Source organism: Capra hircus, chromosome 16 (assembly GCF_001704415.2).
Source record: "Capra hircus breed San Clemente chromosome 16, ASM170441v1, whole genome shotgun sequence".
Classification (NCBI taxonomy): Eukaryota; Metazoa; Chordata; class Mammalia; order Artiodactyla; family Bovidae; genus Capra; species Capra hircus.
The window spans coordinates 10,808,427-10,829,518 of record NC_030823.1 but is presented as its reverse complement, the minus strand read 5'-3'; the positions used below and the strand labels follow the sequence as shown (position 1 = coordinate 10,829,518).

Here is a 21,092-nt window from a genome sequence, read left to right as displayed (position 1 = left end):
ACCGTAGCCATGAAATTAAAAGACACTTGCTCCTTAGAAGAAAAGCTGCGACAAATCTGGAAAGCATATTAAAAAGCAGAGACATTATCAACAAAGGTCCATCTAGTCAAAGCTATGGTTTTTCCAGTAGTCATGTATGGATATCAGAGTTGGACCATAAAGTAGGCTGAGCGCTGAATCAATGCTTTTGAACTGTGGTATTGGAGAACTCTTGAGAGTCCCTTGGACTTCAAGGAGATCCAACCAGTCCATCCTAAAGGAAATCAGTCCTGAATATTCATTGGAAGGGCTGATGCTGAAACTGAAACTCCAATATTTTGGCCACCTGATGCAAAGAACTGACTCACTGGAAAAAAACCCTGATACTGGGAAAGACTGAAGGCAGGAGGAGAAGGGGACAACAGAGGATGACATGGTTGGATGGCATCACCGACTCTACAGGCATGCGTTTGAGCAAGCTTTGGAAGCTGGTGGATGGCAAAGCCTGGCATGGTGTAGTCCATGGGGTCACAGAGTCGGACATGACTGAGCAACAGAAATGCACCATTTTCTAGATTTCACATAAATGCATTAATATATTTTTTCTGACAATTCACTATGACACATTTTTTTAAATGTCATTTGATACTAGTTACTTTTTTTAAAAGAATCTTTCAATGACAAGTTTTTAATTTTCATGAACACCAATTTTAGATCTTTATGGTCACTGCTTTCTGTGACCTAAGATAGTCACCTGTTGTTTTGTTATAAAAAGCTTTGTATTTTAGCTATTCCATGTAGGTCTGGGATTCACCTCAAATTCATTTTTGTGAGGTAGGAGATCATGGTTCATCTTTTCCATGGGAATATTCAGCTCTTCTGGCTCCATTTGTTGAAAAGAGTTTCCTTCTCTGTTGGACTACTTTGCTATCTCTGTCAAAACTCAAGTGACCTTATAAATACAGATTTGGTGGCTAGGTGGTAAAGAATCTGCCTGCCAATGCAAGAGACGGTGGGTTCAATCTGGGTCAGGAAGATCCCCTGGAGAAGGAAATGGCAACCCACTCCAGTACTCTTGCCTAGAGAATTCCCTGGACAGAGGAGCCAGGCAGGCCAGTCCATGAGGTCGCAAAGAGTCAGGGACAACTTAGCAACTAAACGACAATAATACCAGTATCACACTGTCTTTGGTCACTGGATACTACTTACTACAATACTCTTTGCATTGCTTTACAAAATATATAAAGTTGAGATAAATGTATAGATCAAGATGAACCTAAAGTAATGCTTATGAAATCATTTTTAAACTGTATCATGGTTTTGAAAACACTCCATAATCACTACTGTATCCAAAGCAAAATGTATTTACTCATGAACAAACGAAAAACTACAAATTTTCTTTATGACCTTTAACTGAAATTATGTTTGAAAAATATTTTATTAATTTTACTACTCAATTTCCCACTAGGTTTTCTCACATTATTTTTAAAATACCACAATATAGTAAGCATAAAAACAATCCTTAAGCAGTGCACTTGGCTACTTATGGATGTGTCTCTTATTTCAACAGCGTTTGGACAGAACAGACCTAGGGACGCCCCCAAACTCCAGCTTTCAACCACCCTCCAAGCTTTTATTCAACCCTCAGAATCAGCCACTCAGTCTCCGGAACAAGCCAACTCTATTTTCTGAACTGAACTCCTTAGTCTTGGGCTCCCAGATTCATCCAGTTTCACTGATGGAGAGACCATGGGTCACCACCTGTCAACATGCACCTCCAGGTCTCTTACACTTCCCTCTCTGGGCTTCTACTCCCACCGTGACAATGTGCTTCTGGAGGGTGTGGGCCACTTTTTCTGTGAATTGGCCAAGATGAAGCACCAGGGCCCCAGTGACTAGAGTGCAAAACAATTGGGGCAGCCACACCCTCTTTCGTGAGGTGCAGAAGCCATCCCAAGATGAATGGTGCAAAACCCAGGACGCTGTGAACCAGGCCCTTTTGTGTCTGCTTGCCCTGGGTTCTGCCCGGGTGGACCCCCAACTCTGTGACTTCCTGGAGAGCCGCTTCCTAGACGAGTTGTGAAACACCCAGAAGATAAGCCACCGCGTGGCTAACCTCCCCAGGCTGGAGGTCCCCAGGCTGGACTGGATGAGAATCTCTTTGAGAGGCTCACCCTCGAGCACAGTTAGGAGACTCTGGAGCCTAGTGGCCTTTGAGGAGCTCCACTGGTGTCAGGACTTCTGCCTAAAGCCCCTCTCTGCTGCCACTAGGCAGTTTTTTAACCACCCTGGGGCCCTCTTCCAAGCCTTTGACCAAATGGAAACAATAATTATTAGCTTTTTGCAGCAACAACAAAAAAAATATTTAAAAATTCATGTCTCAAATTAGAGGATGCATACAGTCTCTCTACTTATATTTAAATTTTTCCATAATAAAATACTAAAGAGTCATGGATCAATTTTATAAATGTACCTAGTAAAGAAAAAAGCAGATTATTTCCTTTATAAATAGAAGTTTTATAAAATTTCCTTTAAAGTTTAACTCGAAAAAGAAGATTAAGAGCAAGAATACAGTATCATTTCATAAAATAAAGAACAAAGCAACTCTCCAAAGCAATAGCAAATTCCATTGTGGGCAAACTATAGATGGCTCTTATAAACTACTGGGCTGTACTAATTTTGTTCAAATTGGCAAACAAGGATATTCCATCGCCACCATCACCTTTTTTATAAAAAAGCAAATAATAGCCAAAATTGATCAACCTTTGATTTTTTATAAAGATACAGCTTGAAAAAATGTTGCCAAACTGAGTAACACCCAAAATCTTGAAGATTTCACAATTTGCTCTTAATCTAAACTTTTGCTTTGACGCATAATACACCTTCCTGAGACAATTCTACAATACATAAATAATTCCAAACACTGAAAAATGTTTGCTAAAATAAAATTGGGATGTTTATTACTTTTTCTACTGGTAGCAATGAAAATCACTAGAAATTATACTTTTGTTCTTTTCAATGATCTGCTTAAAAAATCAAGCTTTTTTAAATAATTGTATAGAAGATAAAATCATTTTTAAATCTTCAAAATACTTAAGATACTATAAGATAGAAATATTGATTTTTTTTCATTAATGATGAGAAGAAGAGAGATTCAGTTTAATCAAGATCTGACATTTATAAATTTTAAGTATTTAACTGAGGGGGAAGATTGAATGAAAGATTAATTATAACAATTACAGGTAGAGAATAGCATTTGTCCATTTTCTAGGTTCATTATGGCAGTTATCTACCCAAGGAACCAACAGGAGTGCTCAGATCCAATGTCAAATAATGGAATCTGGGCAAGCGCTCTGAACACCGCTTTTATTGAGCACGCACCACATGCATATGATGCAGGTAGGGAGAGTTTATGGATCCATGCATTAACGACAAGACAGACTGGCACTACTGCCACACGTGCACTGAGTCAGTGAGAAAGTTGCTCAAGGTTCTTTATACTTAATGGTTTCCATGAAGATAAGCGCAGAAGCAGAAATGTATGCACATCCCAAAGCATCTTCTTCATTTGGTTTCCTGTGCTTTCTTTGCATTCTGCTTTTCTTTTGCCTAGAATTTAAAGATAGCATACAATAACCTCTTAAAGGTATGTTTCAGTTCATATTAAAATGTGTCTAAGAGGACACTCTTAAGCTAAAAGGCTTGAGATACATTGTTTATGTCTAAAGTATTATCTTTTATAACTTGAGACTCACAACAAATTCCTCCTGGACAATTAGTGATTCTTTGTCCTCAATAAAAAAAGGATCATATTTGGTTTGCAGTTATTTCTTACCTGACGTTGAAAATGTATTATTATAATGGTAATAATTTTAAGATAAAAAATTACTCATTCCATAAAGTCATATTCATTCATAACTATTTCACAACAATATATTTACTTATCTGTCCATTTCTCATACACACTGAGTATAAGAAAAATCCTATATTGATTTCTGCATATTTGAATAAATGAGTTTAACATAATAGTTTAAATGAGTTTAAGTTAACTAAAGGATCACATACCTGGAATGTTGATAAACCTCACTAATATGACTCAAAAAACATTTTCAAGAGTTGTTCACTTGAAGCTCATAACAAGTATAAAGCTTGAACACAGTAATTCTATTTCACTTTTTAGCAGATGAGGAGGCCAGAGCTAACAAGTGTTATCAAACTAATAACCTGGGAACCGTGTCAAAATGCAGACTGACTCAGTAAAATGCCCAAGGATCTAACTTTCTAACAAACTCTCAGGTGATACCAATTCTGCTGGCCCTCAGGTGACACTTAGAGAAGCAAGCTTTTACAAGACTAGAATATAATGCTCTTTCCACTATGGCACTTGAATCAGAAAGGAACAAGTAAATTAAGCCCTTGCTGCTGCTGCGTCGCTTCAGTTGTGTCCGACTCTGTGCGACCCCACTGACGGCAGCCCATCAGGCTCCCCCGTCCCTGGGATTCTCCAGGCAAGAGTACTGGAGTGGGGTGCCATTGCCTTCTCCAATGCATGAAAGTGAAAAGTGAAAGTGAAGTCATTCAGTCGTGTCCGACTCTTAGCAGCCCCATGGACTGTAGCCTGCCAGGCACCCCCATCCATGGCATTTTCCAGGCAAGAGTTCTGGAGTAGGGTGCCATTGCTTTCTCCAATTAAACCCTTGATATTATACAATTAAGGAAAAAACCTTCCTTGATTAGAACTATAATCTTTTTTTATACTGCATTAGGTAATAAAATTATTATACAACTGTATGATAAAACTGAGTGCTATGCCTTACAATATATTAAGAGTAAATATGTTTTATGCACCATATAGTTTTTTAAATTGTATATGTAAACATTTTCATTAAAAAGAATAATTTGTAATTTGATGCATATGATTTCTCAAAGGAGTTTTCTGTTTCCAAATAATAAAAACACAATTCCATTTTTGATGTAACTGGGAAATAAAAATGTGTACTTCTTTTTTTAATCATGTCTGAATACACAGGTACCTTACTAGGATTAATAAGAATGAATTAACTAACCTGGTTAATAACAAATTTTACAACATAATTAAATAAGCAAAAACACGCTGGGTATCCATTCATGTATTAAAATATATAATTCAGATAAAACTAAAGGTAAGTTAAATAAAATAAGTTAAAAATAATTATATACCTTGACCAATAAGATCTCATTTAATCCCCAAGAATCTGAACTAAGTATGATTCCCAAATTATGCATGAGGAAAAGATTCTATAGTAAAATAAATAACTTGCCTAAAAGCAACAGCTAATAATAAGTAACATTTCTGAGATTTAAACCAAAAGTTTGTATTCTGGCCTTTACTGAAAAATAAAAAATACTGAATTTCAAAACAGCATTAAAAAAATGTTCACAGTTCAGAAATATGTTCCTTCTATTTAGTGTGCTATTGAGATATTAAAAATTGTTGACTCAAGTCAGATAATTCTGTAATCATAGGTATTAACATAGATATTATTGTAAACAACTGAACTATGTTCTACCTTGTTTCTATTAAGGGCTAGAAAAAGTAAATTCTGTATATCAGTTATTTATTACCAATTGAATTATAATGTCTTTGTAAAATTTGGACAAAATTCAATACTGTGAGGTTGCTCTGACTCCCCCACAGTAACAAAATCTATGATTTTAAATTATGGTAGGTATAGGTGGTTGCTAAAAACCTGAGACAGAAAATGATTCAGAAACACATATTAAAGTAGGGATAAAATTTTGAAAGAATTATAAGTATATGTGAATAAGTAAAGGTTTCACAAGTGAAATGTTAATCTGCTGATTTTATTTCATAGTTTAAGGAACAGATTTGATGTACGGCACAAGAAATTTTATAACTATACATTTTTATATTACCTCCTGAGCAGTTTTTATTTAACATACACTCAATGAACTCATCAGATAAGAACAGAAGCTTCACAGAACAAGAACACTTATCAGGCAAGATCTTAAACTAATTCATTAAAGGCATAGGCCCCTGGGAGAATCAAAGTCTGCACTCTTTATCATTTTGTAAAATGAACAGATTTTCACAGCTTAAATATTTCCAAGCCATCACAGGCAGTAAGTAAATGCTGCTGTTCTCAGAAATCTGATCCTGGACAGCTTGATCTCCTAGCAACACTGCCAAGAGTAGCCACACCTTCCTGTTCGGTTCCTTCCACCCCTTCCACACTTCACCCTAATTTGTCTTTCACTTGGCATTGCGGGGAAGAGGGGTGAGTTTCAATGTAATAATCCACTTCTGAATCTACATGGAATTTTTTCTTAGAAGTGTTACTTATTTAGTAAGTAATTTTCACTACTGAAATCTTTATATTGGATATAACTATAAAATTTAATCTTGATCTGTCGTTTTTAATTTTTAACATTTGCAGTTATCAGCAGAAACTGATATTTCAATAAATATGATTCTTCAAAATAAGATGAACAAAAATATATTTGTACTAAAGAAGCTGATTCACTGGTAGAAATTAAGCATCTAATTCTAACAACAGACTTAAAAATTTGAGGTTGTGAAATTTTAAATGGCATAAAGTTAATATTGAGGAGCTACACTGTGCTTCCCCCAGAATCTCCAGCATGACTTTATTCTGGCACTTATCAGAATAATACTATATAGCACAGTACTATAATTATGTATTCCTACCCCCTCCCCAACTAGGTTACTTAAGACAGAGATGTGTCTTAATTATGTGTACATCTGTCGACTTTAACAGACCGCCTCAAATACAGTTTCAGTTAGATAAGTGTTGGATAATCAAAACATCTCAAAAACTTTAATCAAATAATGAATCTGAATTCCCTTCAGAATCTATGCACATAACAGATGGTGCATATATACAAGAAATAAATGTATCTCAATATTGCCTGTGCAGTATTATTAGTCAAAGAACAAGAAAGTCAGTAACTACTCTTTCAGTAAAACAAATACAAATGAAAAAAAGACTGGGTGGGTATTCCAATAACACTAGGCATTCATATACTGCCACCCTGTGTCCAAAATAATGTGAACTAAAGAATTATGGTTCTAATGCAAAAGCTGAAAGGCTGTTTTAACTGTACTTTAAAAAAATTATGGAAATATACTGTCATTAAAGTCAAATAAAAATGGTCCTATTCTTAAGTTGCACAAAAAAGTTTACTCATGGACCAATTTTAAAGCAAAATACATACACTTAAAATTTCTCTTAAGTATTTGTCTGGTCCCTGATAATATTTATCTATATTTAATACCTGATATATCATACAATTTGCCACAGCAGTCTATATTCTAGTATTTTCCACAGAGAAATATTTCACAGTGTTTCATGTAAAGAATATTAATATCTAGATACTCAGTTAATCAGGCAATCTTGAGGATTACAGCACCCTAATTGTTTCTAAGCCTTTAAAAATTAGTTTCACATCTTGGACTTTTATGATTTTTACTACCTTGAGATATATGAATAGAAAAAAATTTATATGGGTAAAGAGAAGATTTAGCAGTGTTCCTGCAACAATTTTACTTTTAATGCTAAAAGATGAAGTATATGTTCAGGTGCTACAGAATTCCTTGGTAATTCAAGCTTTCCTGGTAGCTCAGCTGGTAAAGAATCCGCCTGCCAATGCAGGAGACCGTGGTTCAATTCCTGGGTCAGGAAGTTCCCCTGGAAAAGGGATGGCTACCCACTGCAGTATCCTTGGGCTTCCCTGGTGGCTCATACAGTAAAGAATTCACCTGCAATACGGAAGACCTGGCTTTGATCTCTGGGTTGGGAAGATAACCTGGAGGAGGGCAACCCACTCCAATACTCTTGCCTAGAGAATCCCCATGGAGAGAGTCTGGCGGGCTGCAGCCCATGGGGTCCCAAAGAACTGGACACACCTGAGCAACTAAGCACAGCACACAGCATGTTCAGGATCTATATAATAAAGTATACACAAAAACCTGAACACACATCTCGAATTATTCAGATTTCATGATGGCACCAAACAGTTGGGTTGAAATGTATCTGTGCTTCATGAACTTTAAAGTTAATAAGAAAAAACATCTACAATGTATTCTGGTCTTTAAGTTAACAGTCCAAAATTGTACTTCCCTAGTAGTGTCTTCTCAAAATGTGGTAAATAGACCAGCTTCATTAGAATCCCTGGGGAGAACTTATTACAGATTCCCTCCCTAAACCAGACTGTCTGGGGAGGGGCCAGGTACCAAGTGTTGTAAAGAGATCTCTGCTGTGTCACAGAAACCAATACAACATTGTAAAGCAACCATCCTCCAATCAAAAATAAATAAATAAATAAAACAGTATCCAGTGGTCACTTTCATAAACACTGTATAAACTTAAAAAACAACTATACTTCATTTATTCAAAATTTTTCTTAAAGTGCATTATATGGAAGAAAAAAATCCTAGTAATCAGAATTTTTCACTAACCTATTGTAGTCTTCCCTTAATGCAAAGGGTAATAGGTTGGGAATAAGGAAACCTACTTCTCAGGCTAGGTTATGCTTCTTCCCCCTTTCAATGCTCATTTTAGTTCTAAATTCTATGATAATTCAAATTTTTGCTAAATTAAATGAGAAACATTATTACTTCAATAATTAAAGTTAATTTGTTTTCAGCTACAGAAAGAAAGATATTTTAAATTTCATTCTAATATAGCACAATCTGAATTCGTAACATTAAGGATTCCGGAACGCTAAAGCAACAAAGCAATTCCTTATTTTTATTTTGCAATATGACACTGACCCAGCATTTCTCAAGCTGAAAAACAAGTAAGTAAAAGCAAAGCTTCAACAAGTTTTATCTCTACTCAAGTCAAGTAACATTTTTTAGAGACTCTAAGCACTCACCAGTAAAAGACTTACCTTTTCTACTAGTGGTATTAACTGCTGGTGTTCTGCTAAAGTCTTTAACAATTCCATAATGAATGGCAGATAATTGTGCTTCCTTCTGATATTTTCAATCTGAAAATAAAACACACACCAAACCACACTATTTTCACGAAGCTTCTGATATTTTAATTTTTGGATCCAGCTCAAAATAGAAATGAAAGAAAATCCTCCATTATCATAAAAAAAGCATTAGAAATAATGAGATTTCCATCGCCACTGAGAATAAAGATTAATTAAAATAAAATATGTGGAGAGAGTTCTCTGGGGTACAGCATCCTACTCTTGGCTTAGCAAACAACAGAGGCTTTTAAAAGTCTAATCTGAGATAATCTATGAAAACATACCTCATGAAAGCAAACTAAGAAGGCCTACAAGATTAACACTCCTGCTACTACACCTATACAAACAATAAGGCCACACTTAATAAGAGCAGTTTATTGTGCGATTAAGAACAATCTTTCTTTGATTATTTTTCACCAAAAAGGGAAAAGCTGTAGGGAAAATCGGTGCTCCGGTGGGTAACTATGCACTGTCTATACTCTCCCAGGTTACGTGATTGCAGCCTGTCACTGTCTGGTAGAGGTTCAATTTACTTCCCTTTCCATAGGGAAAAAAAAAAAGTTACCATCTTTTGCAAATTCGTTTCAGCATTCCTACAGTTCATATAAATTTGAGCTTCTTTGACTTCTCCTTTGAACTAGTTGTGACATCTTACAGGTTTGCTCAATTAATGAAGTAAATAAAATTTTAGCATGTTCATTTTATATCTGGTCTGAGAAGTCTTTTTGGCTAAATTCTTTAGCCCAATTTTTGAACAAAGCATTCTCAAAGAAAGCAAACATTCTAAAACTCAGTGTTATACTTAAGGCAAATATGAAAAATTAGTTAATTATGTAACAACACTACACCAGAATACATAAATACTAGGCAGTTTTTTAATACCACATAATAAGAGAAGGCAGGAGGAGAAGGGGACGACAGAGGATGAGATGGCTGGATGGCATCACCGACTCGACGGATGTGAGTTTGAGTGAACTATGGGGGTTGGTGATGGACAGGGAGGCCTGGCGTGCTGTGATTCATGGGGTTGCAAAGAGTAGGGCACAATTAAGCGACTGAACTGAACTGAAAAGAGAAGATAACATTCAAGCTTTCATCCCTTACTTTCCTGTCTCCATGAATTTGGCCCTTCTTTTTCCTGTCTGGAACACTCTGGAGCCAGCTCCTACCACCTCCACCTAAAGAAATCCTACTTGCCCAGGGTCCATGTATTTTAACAATCACATTGTTGGCTGTTAAGTACGTAACAAAGCAGCATTCTCAGACTATGGTAAACAACAGAAAGAAGAACAATCCCTGCCCTCAACTGAGCTTCAGATGAAAAACTGCTTTTTCTAACTGTGACAAACGTGACAGATCACCTAAGCACTGTTTCCAACATCCTACAAAATTAAGTTTCCTTCACTCTTCTCCATCTCTGAAAAAAGTTTATCAGACAGACTGCAAATGAAGAAAAATGACATAATTGAAGATAGGCTTGCTTAGTATCTGACCCTGAGTTATACAATGATTGACATAATTTAAAAATTTTTAAACCCTAAAAAAATTGGAAAGAAAATTTAAAAAATGAACCCAGGTATGTACTAAACTGGTAACAGAATGACACCAAGAGAAAATTTTTTCAAGTGAATTTTAAAATATGCTAGTTTGATTGTACATTGAAAATGAAATATATCCTAAGGAAAAAAATTACGAGAACACTTCTCAGTTGTTAACACTACTGGCATTGCTATTCTGAACCTTTTTATACAGATAACACAAAGCAAGTAAGTAATTATGTTAATGCTGATAGAAACCAAGATTTTCAACTGAAAAGACAACAAATGTTTAACTTTAAATATAAAGCCCTTTAATCCCTAGCTTGAGTATTAACATGAATTCAAAATGTATTTTCTCTTCAAAGATAAAACAAGAAACAAGTAAAAATGTATTTCCTAGCTCTGAAAAGTCCTGGAAATAATGAAGAATCAATATCGCTAAGCACCCTGAGCAACCAATGGTTGCTAATAGTTTCTAAAGACCATTTCTCACCAAAAGCACTCAGGACTTCTTGAAAAAATGGCCAATTTCAAGTCTGCAGCAGGAAATGTACAAGATAAGAGTCCGAAACATCTTGTCATGCTGGGAAGCAAGGAAGCTATCAGACATGAAGATAGTCACATCCAAAGAACTTGGGAGACAGTCTGATGTGGCTCCTAATGGTCAAAGATGGGGTTAATTTGAGCATTAAAAATAACTGCAGTGAACATTAGCAACTGCTGCTGCTAAGTCTCTTCAGTCATGTTCGACTCTGCGCAACCCCCCATAGACGGCAGCCTACCAGGCTCCCCCATCCCTGGGATTCTCCAGGCAAGAACACTGGAGCGGGCCGCCATTTCCTTCTCCAATGCAGGAAAGTGAAAAGTGAAAGGGAAGTCGCTCAGTCTTGTCCGACCCTTAGCGACCCCATGGACTGCAGCCTACCAGGCTCCTCCGTCCATGGGATTTTCCAGGCAAGAGTACTGGAGTGGGGTGCCATTGCCTTCTCCGGAGCATTAGCAAAAGATGTGTTAAATATCTGTTCATCAAAATACTTGAAAAAAATTAAAAGGAAAGAAACCTTACTAGTTACCTCTGTATGGTGCCAGGCAGATCAACACATTCTGAAAACATGTAAGTGATGGGGAGAGGAGCAATCAAGCAGCAATATACCTTCACATCAAAATACACTACTCTATGTTACAACATTAAAGAACAAAAGAGAAACACTTACCTTGTATCTTTTTAATTTCTGTACTTCCTCTTCAATAAGCATCTGATTTTTGGCAACCTCTGACTGAATAGCACTTAACATATTACTGCCCTGATCTGTATCCATGGGTTCCTCCTTGGGGAAAAGAAAAAGAACAGCACACCCTAATAACTGAGGCTTAACTCTAAAACATTTTTAGATGATAAACATAGTACAGTTATTTTGCAATTTTTTTTGAGTTATAATTTTTTTTAATATAAATTTATTTATTTTAAATGCAGGTTAATTACTTTACAATATTGTATTGGTTTTGCCATACATCAACATGAATCCGCCACAGGTATACACGTTCCCCATCCTGAACCCCCCTTCCTCCTCCCTCCCTGTACCATCCCTCTGGATCGTCTCAGTGCACCAGCCCCAAGCATCCTGTATCATGCATTGAACCTGGACTGGCAATTCGTTTCATATATGATATTATACATATTTCAATGCCATTCTCCCGAATCATCCCACCTTCTCCCTTTCCCACAGAGTCCAAAAGACTGTTCTATACATCTGTGTCTCTTTTGCTGTCTCGCATACAGGGTTATCATTACCATCTTTCTAAATTCCATATATATGCGTTAGTATACTGTATTGGCGTTTTTCTTTCTGGCTTACTTCACTCTGTATAATAGGCTCCAGTTTCATCCACCTCATTAGAACTGATTCAAATGTATTCTTTTTAATGGCTAAATAATACTCCATTGTGTATATGTACCACAGCTTTCTTATCCATTCATCTGCTGATGGACATCTAGGTTGCTCCCATGTCCTGGCTATTATAAACAGTGCTGCAATGAACATTGGGGTACATGTGTCTCTTTCAATTTTGGTTTCCTCGGTGTGTATGCCCAGCAGTGGGATTGCTGGGTCATAAGGCAGTTCTATTCCAGTTTTTTAAGGAATCTCCACACTGTTCTCCATAGTGGCTGTACTAGTTTGCATTCCCATCAACAGTGTAAGAGGGTTCCCTTTTCTCCACACCCTCTCCAGCATTTATTGCTTGCAGACTTTTGGATCACAGCCATTCTGACTGGCATGAAATGGTACCTTATTGTGGTTTTGATTTGCATTTCTCTGATGAGTGATGTTGAGCATCTTTTCATGTGTTTGTCAGCCATCTGTATGTCTTCTTTAGAGAAATGTCTATTTAGTTCTTTGGCCCACTTTTTGATTGGGTTGTTTATTTTTCTGGAATTGAGCTGCAGGAGTTGCTTGTATATTTTTGAGATTATTTGTTTGTCAGTTGCTTCATTTGCTATTATTTTCTCCCATTCTGAAGGCTGTCTTTTCACCTTGCTTATAGTTTCCTTTGCTGTGCAGAAGCTTTTAAGTTTAATTAGGTCCCATTTGTTTATTTTTGCTTTTATTTCTAATATTCTGGGAGGTGGGTCATAGAGGATCCTGCTGTGATGTATGTCGGAGAGTGTTTTGCCTATGTTCTCCTCTAGGAGCTTTATAGTTTCTGGTCTTACGTTTAGATCTTTAATCCATTTTGAGTTTATTTTTGTGTATGGTGTTAGAAAGTGTTCTAGTTTCATTCTCTTACAAGTGGTTGACCAGTTTTCTCAGCACCAAAGAGACTGTCTTTAATCCATTGTATATCCTTGCCTCCTTTGTCAAAGATAAGGTGTCCATAGGTGTGTGGATTTATCTCTGGGCTATTTTGTTCCACTGATCTATGTTTCTGTCTTTGTGCCAGTACCATACTGTCTTGATGACTGTGGCTTTGTAGTAGAGCCTGAAGTCAGGCAGGTTGATTCCTCCGGTTCCATTCTTCTTTCTCAAGATTGCTTTGGCTATTCGAGGTTTTTTGTATTTCCATACAAACTGTGAAATTATTTGTTCTAGCTCTGTGAAAAATACCATTGGTAGCTTGATAAGGATTGCATTGAATGTATAAATTGCTTTGAGTAGCATACTCATTTTCATTATCTTGAGTCTTCCGATCCATGAACATGGTATATTTCTCCATCTATTACTGTCCTCTTTGATCTCTTTCACCAGTGTTTTATAGTTTTCTATATATAGGTCTTTAGTTTCTTTAGGTAGATATATTCCTAAGTATTTTATTCTTTTTGTTGCAATGGTGAATGGAATTGCTTTCTTAATTTCTCTATTTTCTCATTATTAGTGTATAGGAATGCAAGGGATTTCTGTGTGTTGACTTTTTATTCTGCAACTTTACTATATTCATTGATTAGCTCTAGTTATTTTCTGGTGCAGTCTTTTAAGGTTTTCTATGTAGAGGATCATGTCATTGGCAAACAGTGAGAGTTTTACTTCTTTTCCAATTTGGATTCCTTTTCTTTTTCTGCTCTGATTGCTGTGGCCAAATCTTCCAAAACTATGTTGAATAGTAGTGGTGAGAGTGGGCACCCTTGTCTTGTTCCTGACTTTAGGGGAAATGCTTTCAATTTTTCACCATTGAGGATAATGTTTGCTTTGGGTTTGTCATATATAGCTTTTATTATGTTGAGGTATGTTCCTTCTATTCCTGCTTTCTGGAGAGTTTTTATCATAAATGGATGTTGAATTTTGACAAAGGCTTTCTCTGCATCTATTGAGATAATCATATGGATTTTTTCAATTTGTTAATGAGGTGAATTACATTGATTGATTTGCGGATACTGAAGAATCCTTGCATCCCTGGGATAAAGCCCACTTGGTCATGGTGTATGATCTTTTTAATGTGTTGCTGGATTCTGATTGCTAGAATTTTGTTAAGGATTTTTGCATCTATGTTCATCAGTGATACTGGCCTGTAGTTTTCTTTCCTTGTGGCATCTTTGTCAGGTTTTGGTATTAGGGTGAGTTTGGAAGTTTACCTTCCTCTGCAATTTTCTGGAAGGGTTTGAGTAGAATAGGTGTTAGCTCTTCTCTAAATTTTTGGTAGAATTCAGCTGTGAAGCCGTCTGGACCTGGGCTTTTGTTTGCTGGAAGATTTCTGATTACAATTTCAATTTCCGTGCTTGTGATGGGTCTGTTAAGATTTTCTATTTCTTCCTGGTTCAGTTTTGGAAAGTTGTGCTTTTCTAAGAATTTGTCCATTTCTTCCATGTTGTCCATTTTTTGGCACATAATTGCTGATAGTAGTCTCTTATGATCCTTTGAATTTCTGTGTTGTCTGTTGTGATCTCTCCATTTTCATTTCTAATTTTATTGATTTGATTTTTCTCTCTTTGTTTCTTGATAAGTCTGGCTAATGGTTTGTCAATTTTATTTATCCTTTCAAAGAACCAGCTTTTGGCTTTTTTGATTTTTGCTATGGTCTCTCTTTCTTTGGCATTTATTTCTGCCCTAATTTTTAAGGTTTCTTTCCTTCTGCTAACCTTGGGGTTCTTAAGTTCTTCCTTTTCTAGTTGCTTTAGGTGTGGAGTTAGGTTATTTATCTGACTTTTTTCTTGTTTCTTGAGGTATGCCTGTATCGCTATGAACTTTCCCCTTAGCACTGCTTTTACAGTGTCCCACAGGTTTTGGGTTTTTGTGTTTTCATTTTCATTCGTTTCTATGCATATTTTGATTTCTTCTGTGATTTGTTGGTTATTCGGCAGCGTGTTGTTCAGCCTCCATATGTTGGAATTTTTAATAGTTTTTCTCCTGTAATTGAGATCTAATCTTAATGCACTGTGGTCGGAAAAGATGCTTGGAATTATTTCAATTTTTTTAAATTTACCAAGGCTAGATTTATGGCCCAGGATGTGATCTATCCTGGAGAAGGTTCTGTGTGCACTTGAGAAAAAGGTGAAATTCATTGTTTTGGCATGAAATGTCCTATAGATATCAATTAGGCCTAATCGGTTTATTGTGCCATTTAAAGTTTGTGTTTCCTTGTTAATTTTCTGTTTAGTTGATCTATCCATAGGTGTGAGTGGGGTATTAAAATCTCCCACTATTATTGTGTTATTGTTAATTTCCCCTTTCATACTTGTTAGCGTTTGTCTTACATATTGCAGTGCTCCTATGTTAGGTGCATATATATTTATAATTGTTATATCTTCTTGGATTGAACCTTTGATCATTATGTAGTGTCCTTCTTTGTCTCTTTTCACAGCCTTTGTTTTAAAGTCTATTTTATCTGATGTGAATATTGCTACTCCTGCTTTCTTTTGGTCTCTGTTTGCATGGAAAATCTTTTTCCAGCCCTTCACTTTCAGTCTGTATGTGTCCATTGTTTTGAGGTGGGTCTCTTGTAGACAACATATATAGGGGTCTTGTTTTTGTACCCAGTCAGCCAGTCTTTGTCTTTTGATTTGGGCATTCAACCGTGTTTACGTTTAAGGTGATTATTGCTAAGTATGATCCTGTTGCCATTTACTTTATTGTTTTGGGTTCGAGTTTATACACTTTTTGTGTTTCCTGTCTAGAGAATATCCTTTAGCATTTGTTGGAGAGCTGGTTTGGTGGTGCTGAATCCTCTCAGCTTTTGCTTGTCTGTAGGGCTTTTGATTTCTCCTTCATATATGAATGAGATCCTTGCTGGGTACAGTAATCTGGGCTGTAGGTTATTTTCTTTCATCACTTTAAGTATGTCTTGCCATTCCCTCCTGGCTTGAAGAGTTTTTATTGAAAGATCAGCTGTTATCCTTATGGGAATCCCCTTGTGTGTTATTTGTTGTTTTTCCCTTGCTGCTTTTAATATTTGTTCTTTGTGTTTGATCTTTGTTAATTTGATTAATATGTGTCTTGCGGTGTTTCACCTTGGGTTTATCCTGTTTGGGACTCTGCGTTTCTTGGACTTGGGTGATTATTTCCTTCCCCATTTTAGGGAAGTTTTCAACTATTATCTCCTCAAGTATTTTTTCATGGTCTTTCTTTTTGTCTTCTTCTTCTGGGACTCCTATGATTCGAATATTGGGGCATTTAACACTGTCATGGAGGTCTCTGAGATTGTCCTCATTTCTTTTAATTCGTTTTTCTTTTTTCCTCTCTGATTCATTTATTTCTACCATTCTATCTTCTACTTCACTAATCCTATCTTCTGCCTCCGTTATTCTACTATTTGTTGCCTCCAGAGTGTTTTTTATCTCATTTATTGCATTATTCATTATATACTGACTCTTTTTTATTTCTTCTAGGTCCTTGTTAAACCTTTCTTGCATCTTCTCAATCCCTGTCTCCAGGCCATTTATCTGTGATTCCATTTTGATTTCAAGATTTTGGATCATTTTCACTATCATTATTCAGAATTCTTTATCAGGTAGATTCCCTATCTCTTCCTCTTCTGTTTGGTTTGGTGGGCATTTATCCTGTTCCTTTACCTGCTGGGTATTCCTCTGTCTCTTCATCTTGTTTATATTGCTGAGTTTGGGGTGTCCTTTCTGTATTCTGGCAGTTTGTGGAGTTCTCTTTATTGTGGAGTTTCCTCGCTGTGGTTGGGGTTGTACAAGTGGCTTGTCAAGGTTTCTTGGTTAGGGAAGCTTGTGTTGGTGTTCTGGTGGGTGGAGCTGGATTTCTTCTCTCTGGAGTGCAATGAAGTGTCCAATAATGAGTTATGAGATGTCAGTGGTTTTGGAGTAACTTTGGGCAGGCTGTATATTGGAGCTCAGGGCTGTGTTCTTGTGTTGCTGGAGAATTTGCGTGGTATGTCTTGCTCTGGAACTTGCTGGCCCTTGGTTGGTGCTTGGTTTCAGTGTAGGTATGGAGGCATTTGATAAGCTCCTGTCAATTAATGTTCCTAAGAGTCAGGAGTTCTCTGGTGTTCTCAGGGTTTTGACTTAAGCCTCCTGCTTCTGGTTTTCAGTCTTATTTTTACAGTAGTCTCAAGACTTCTCCTTCTATACAGCACCGTTGATAAAACATTTCCTTTAGAAGACAATGGGCTGCTTTTCTGGGTTCCTCACGTCTTCTGCCAGCATTCAGAAGTTGTTTTGTGGAATTTACTCAGAGTTTAAATGTTCTTTTCATGAATTTGTGGGGGAGAAAGTGGTCTCCCCGTCCTATTCCTCTGCCGTCTTAGGACCTCCCCCCCATTTTGCAATTTTGGTCTTAATATTGGTGATGGAATGTCAGCTTAGTAACTGTAATATTAAAGGATGAAAGAAATACTTATTTAGAGCTTATAAGTAAGTATAAGAAAGAAATAGTATTTCCTCAAATTTTTGTGTTCTACAATATGTATGAATTTTTAACTAAAAACCATCCATTGTATAATGTACTGAATTGTTACAATCTTCTGTTAGCTATAGAATAAATGTGCTTAAACATACTCAGGAAAATGTGATCAAAGAAATGTAAACAGAAGTCTTTGTCTATTACTAATTCTCTTTGCCAATCATATTTCCTAGAAAGATACTCATTGTAAGGAATAATAAAGATTACATGTGACTCTAATGTGCCCAATTAATTCTGTAACAAATATATTCTAACTTGCTTATATAATAAAATTACAGTAAATAGTTAATTGTGAACACTTATTTAGTACATACTATTTGCCCGTCACTTTTTTGAAGTGGTTTGTATTTGTGTGTGTATATATATATATATATCTCAGTTATTTTTCACAACAACATTTAAGGTAAAGACTATTTTTTCACTTTACATGAAGAAACTGAGGCACGAAGAAATACATTTAAAATCATACTTTCACTAAGTGGCAAAGGCAGGAGCTGAATCTAGGAAGCCTGACTCCAGGGTGCATTATCTTAACCACCACTCAGGATACTTGATTAAATCTATATTTTAGAAAAAGAAAGGAAGGAAGGAAAGAAAAGAAAATAGTTTCCCTGAGAGAATAACTAGAACTTTGTACATAAAACACATGGCTACAAACCTCAGCAAGTTGTCTTTGTAACTCTGCTATCTTCTGTTCATATATCATTTTTCTGTCAGACACAATAGCCATTAAGTTAAATCGAATTTCACCTTCACTGTACCTAAGAAAAAAATGACAGTTTATAATGTAATAAAGAAACGTAACACTGTTATAACTAAGATAACCTATTTTGATTACTCCCTTATTTTCTGGGGTAAACACAAATCTACCAATCAGCTAACCATAAAAACTGATATTTTAAGTAAACCTTCGTAAAGAGGAGACATTACAACCAATATTACAAAAATACAATCATAAGAGAATACTATGAAAAATGATATGCCAACAAATGGATAAATTCCTAGAAACAACCTTCTAAGACTAAATCAGGAAGAAATAGAAAATCTGAATAGACTGATTACTAGTCATATAACTGAATGAGTAGGGTTTCCCTGGTGGCTCAGTGGTAAAGAATATGCCTGCCAATGCAGGAGACGTGGGTTTGATACCTGGGTTGGGAAACCCCCTGGAGAAGGAAATGACAACCCACTCTAATTTTCTTGCTTGAAAAATCGCATGGACAGAAGATCCTGGCAGGCTACATGGGATTGCAACAGAGTCAGACATGACTTAAAGACTAAACAACAAACAGTAACAATAGTTCAATCAGTAATCCAAAAAAAAAAAAAAAAAAATCCCAACACACAAAATCCAAGACCAGATGACTTCACAGGGGAATTTTACCCAACATTTAAAGAACAGCTAATATTAATACTTATATTTCTCAAACTATTCTTAAAAAAATTAAGAGGATGGAATGCTTCCAAACTCATTCTGAGTATGGCATTACCCTGATACAAAAATCAGAGACACTTCAGATAAAGAAAATTACAAGCCAATATCCCTGGTGAACACATATAGAAAAACTCTCAATATTAGTAAACTGAATTCAACAATACATTAAAAAGATCAAGTGGGATTTATTCTAGGGATGTAAAGATGGTTCAACATACACAAATCAATCAGTGTGATAACTGCATCAACAAAACAAAGGGGAGAAATCACATGATCATCTCAATAGAGGCAGAAAAACGATTTGACAAAATTTAATATCCACTCATGATTAAAAAGTCTTTAACAAAGATACAGACAGAACATATCTCAACACAGTAAGGGCCAAGCTTACTGCTAACATCATACTCAATGGTGAAAAGCTAAAAAGCTTTTCCTCTAAGATCAGGAACAAGACACGGATGCCTACTCTCACCACTTTTATTCAATACAATATTAGAAGTCCTAGCCACAGCAACCACACAATAAAAAGAAATAAAAGGCATACAAATTGGAAAGAAGCAAAACTCACTATTTGCCGATGACATGAAACTAAATACAAAATGCCCTAAAAACTCTATCAGAAAACTATTAGAGCTGTCTGAGCCACCAGGGAATCCCAGTAGTTTTAATAGCTAATAAAAACTACTGCATTTCTATACACTAATAACGAACTATCAGAAAGACAAACCAAGAAAAAAATTCCATGTACAATTACTTCAAAAAGAATAAAATACCTAGGAATAAAGTTAACAAATACAATTAACCATATCTACAGGGTGAAAACACACTGAATAACTGAATTTATCAGCAGAAACCATAGAGACCAGAAGGAGTGGCATAATATTTCTCAAATGCTGAAAGAAAAGACTATGAACCGGAGATAAAGTAAACTTCAGAGGAAAGAAAATTACTAGAGCAGGACAGCACTGTGTAATGGTAAAAATGTCAATCCACCAAAACAAAATAGTGATCGTAAGTGTTCATGCACAAAACAACAGACCTGCAAAAATATATAAAGCTTTAAAAACTGATAAAACCAAAATTAGAAACAGGCAAATTCAAAACTGTCTCTATTTGCAAATGACCTAATAATCTATGTAGGCAATGCCAAAGAATTAACAAAAAGCTTCTAAAGCTGGTGGATGAGTTCAGCAAGGTTGAAGGATACAAGACAAAGAAAGAAAAAAAATTAAACTTTATTTCTATACACTAACAATGATCACATGGAAATTAAAAATTAAAATATAGTATCATTCATTATCAGTCAAAAGAACATGATCTACTTGGGGTATAAATCTGAAAAATATGTATGGAATTAGTATGCTAAAAACCACAAAATGCTGATGAAAGAAATTAAAGACCCAAGTAAATGGAAGGTCATACCATGCTCACGGATTGGAAGAATCAGCTGAGTTAAAAAAAAATACCAATTCTCCTAAAATTGATGTTTGACACAATTCCTATCAATAGCCCAACAAGAACTTTTGTAGATACAAAATTACACTATAATTTACATGGAGGGCAAAATAACTATAACAGCTAAAACAACTTTAAAGAAAAAGAATAAAGTTCAAGACTTAGAATAAAGCTACAGCAATCAAGACTGTGAGGTACTTGCAGAGAGGAGAAAAACAAATCAGTGGAACAGAAGAGTGAACCCAGAAACAGACCCACACAAATGTGCCCAACTGGATTTTTTTTTTTTTACAAGGGTGCAGGAGCAGTTCAGTAAAGGATAGCCTTTTTTAA

The 21,092-nt window shown here is 35.9% G+C and overlaps 1 protein-coding gene across 2 annotated transcripts in view; it reads right to left on the bottom strand.

Moving 5' to 3' along the window:
* The window catches only part of UCHL5 (ubiquitin C-terminal hydrolase L5), a 47,489-nt gene continuing 29,130 nt past the window's right edge, over nt 2,734-21,092 (bottom strand). Inside the window, exons 8-11 of one of the 2 annotated variants that reach the window (XM_018060152.1) lie at nt 18,528-18,630; nt 11,732-11,842; nt 8,893-8,991; nt 2,734-3,588 (exon numbers count right to left, since the gene is read on the bottom strand). In XM_018060152.1, the coding sequence (XP_017915641.1) occupies nt 3,544-3,588; nt 8,893-8,991; nt 11,732-11,842; nt 18,528-18,630 (358 nt within the window). In that variant the 3' untranslated portion in view covers nt 2,734-3,543. Of the gene's footprint in view, nt 3,589-8,892; nt 8,992-11,731; nt 11,846-18,527; nt 18,631-21,092 lie in introns of both variants that reach the window. The other variant, XM_005690458.3, reaches the window with a different exon arrangement.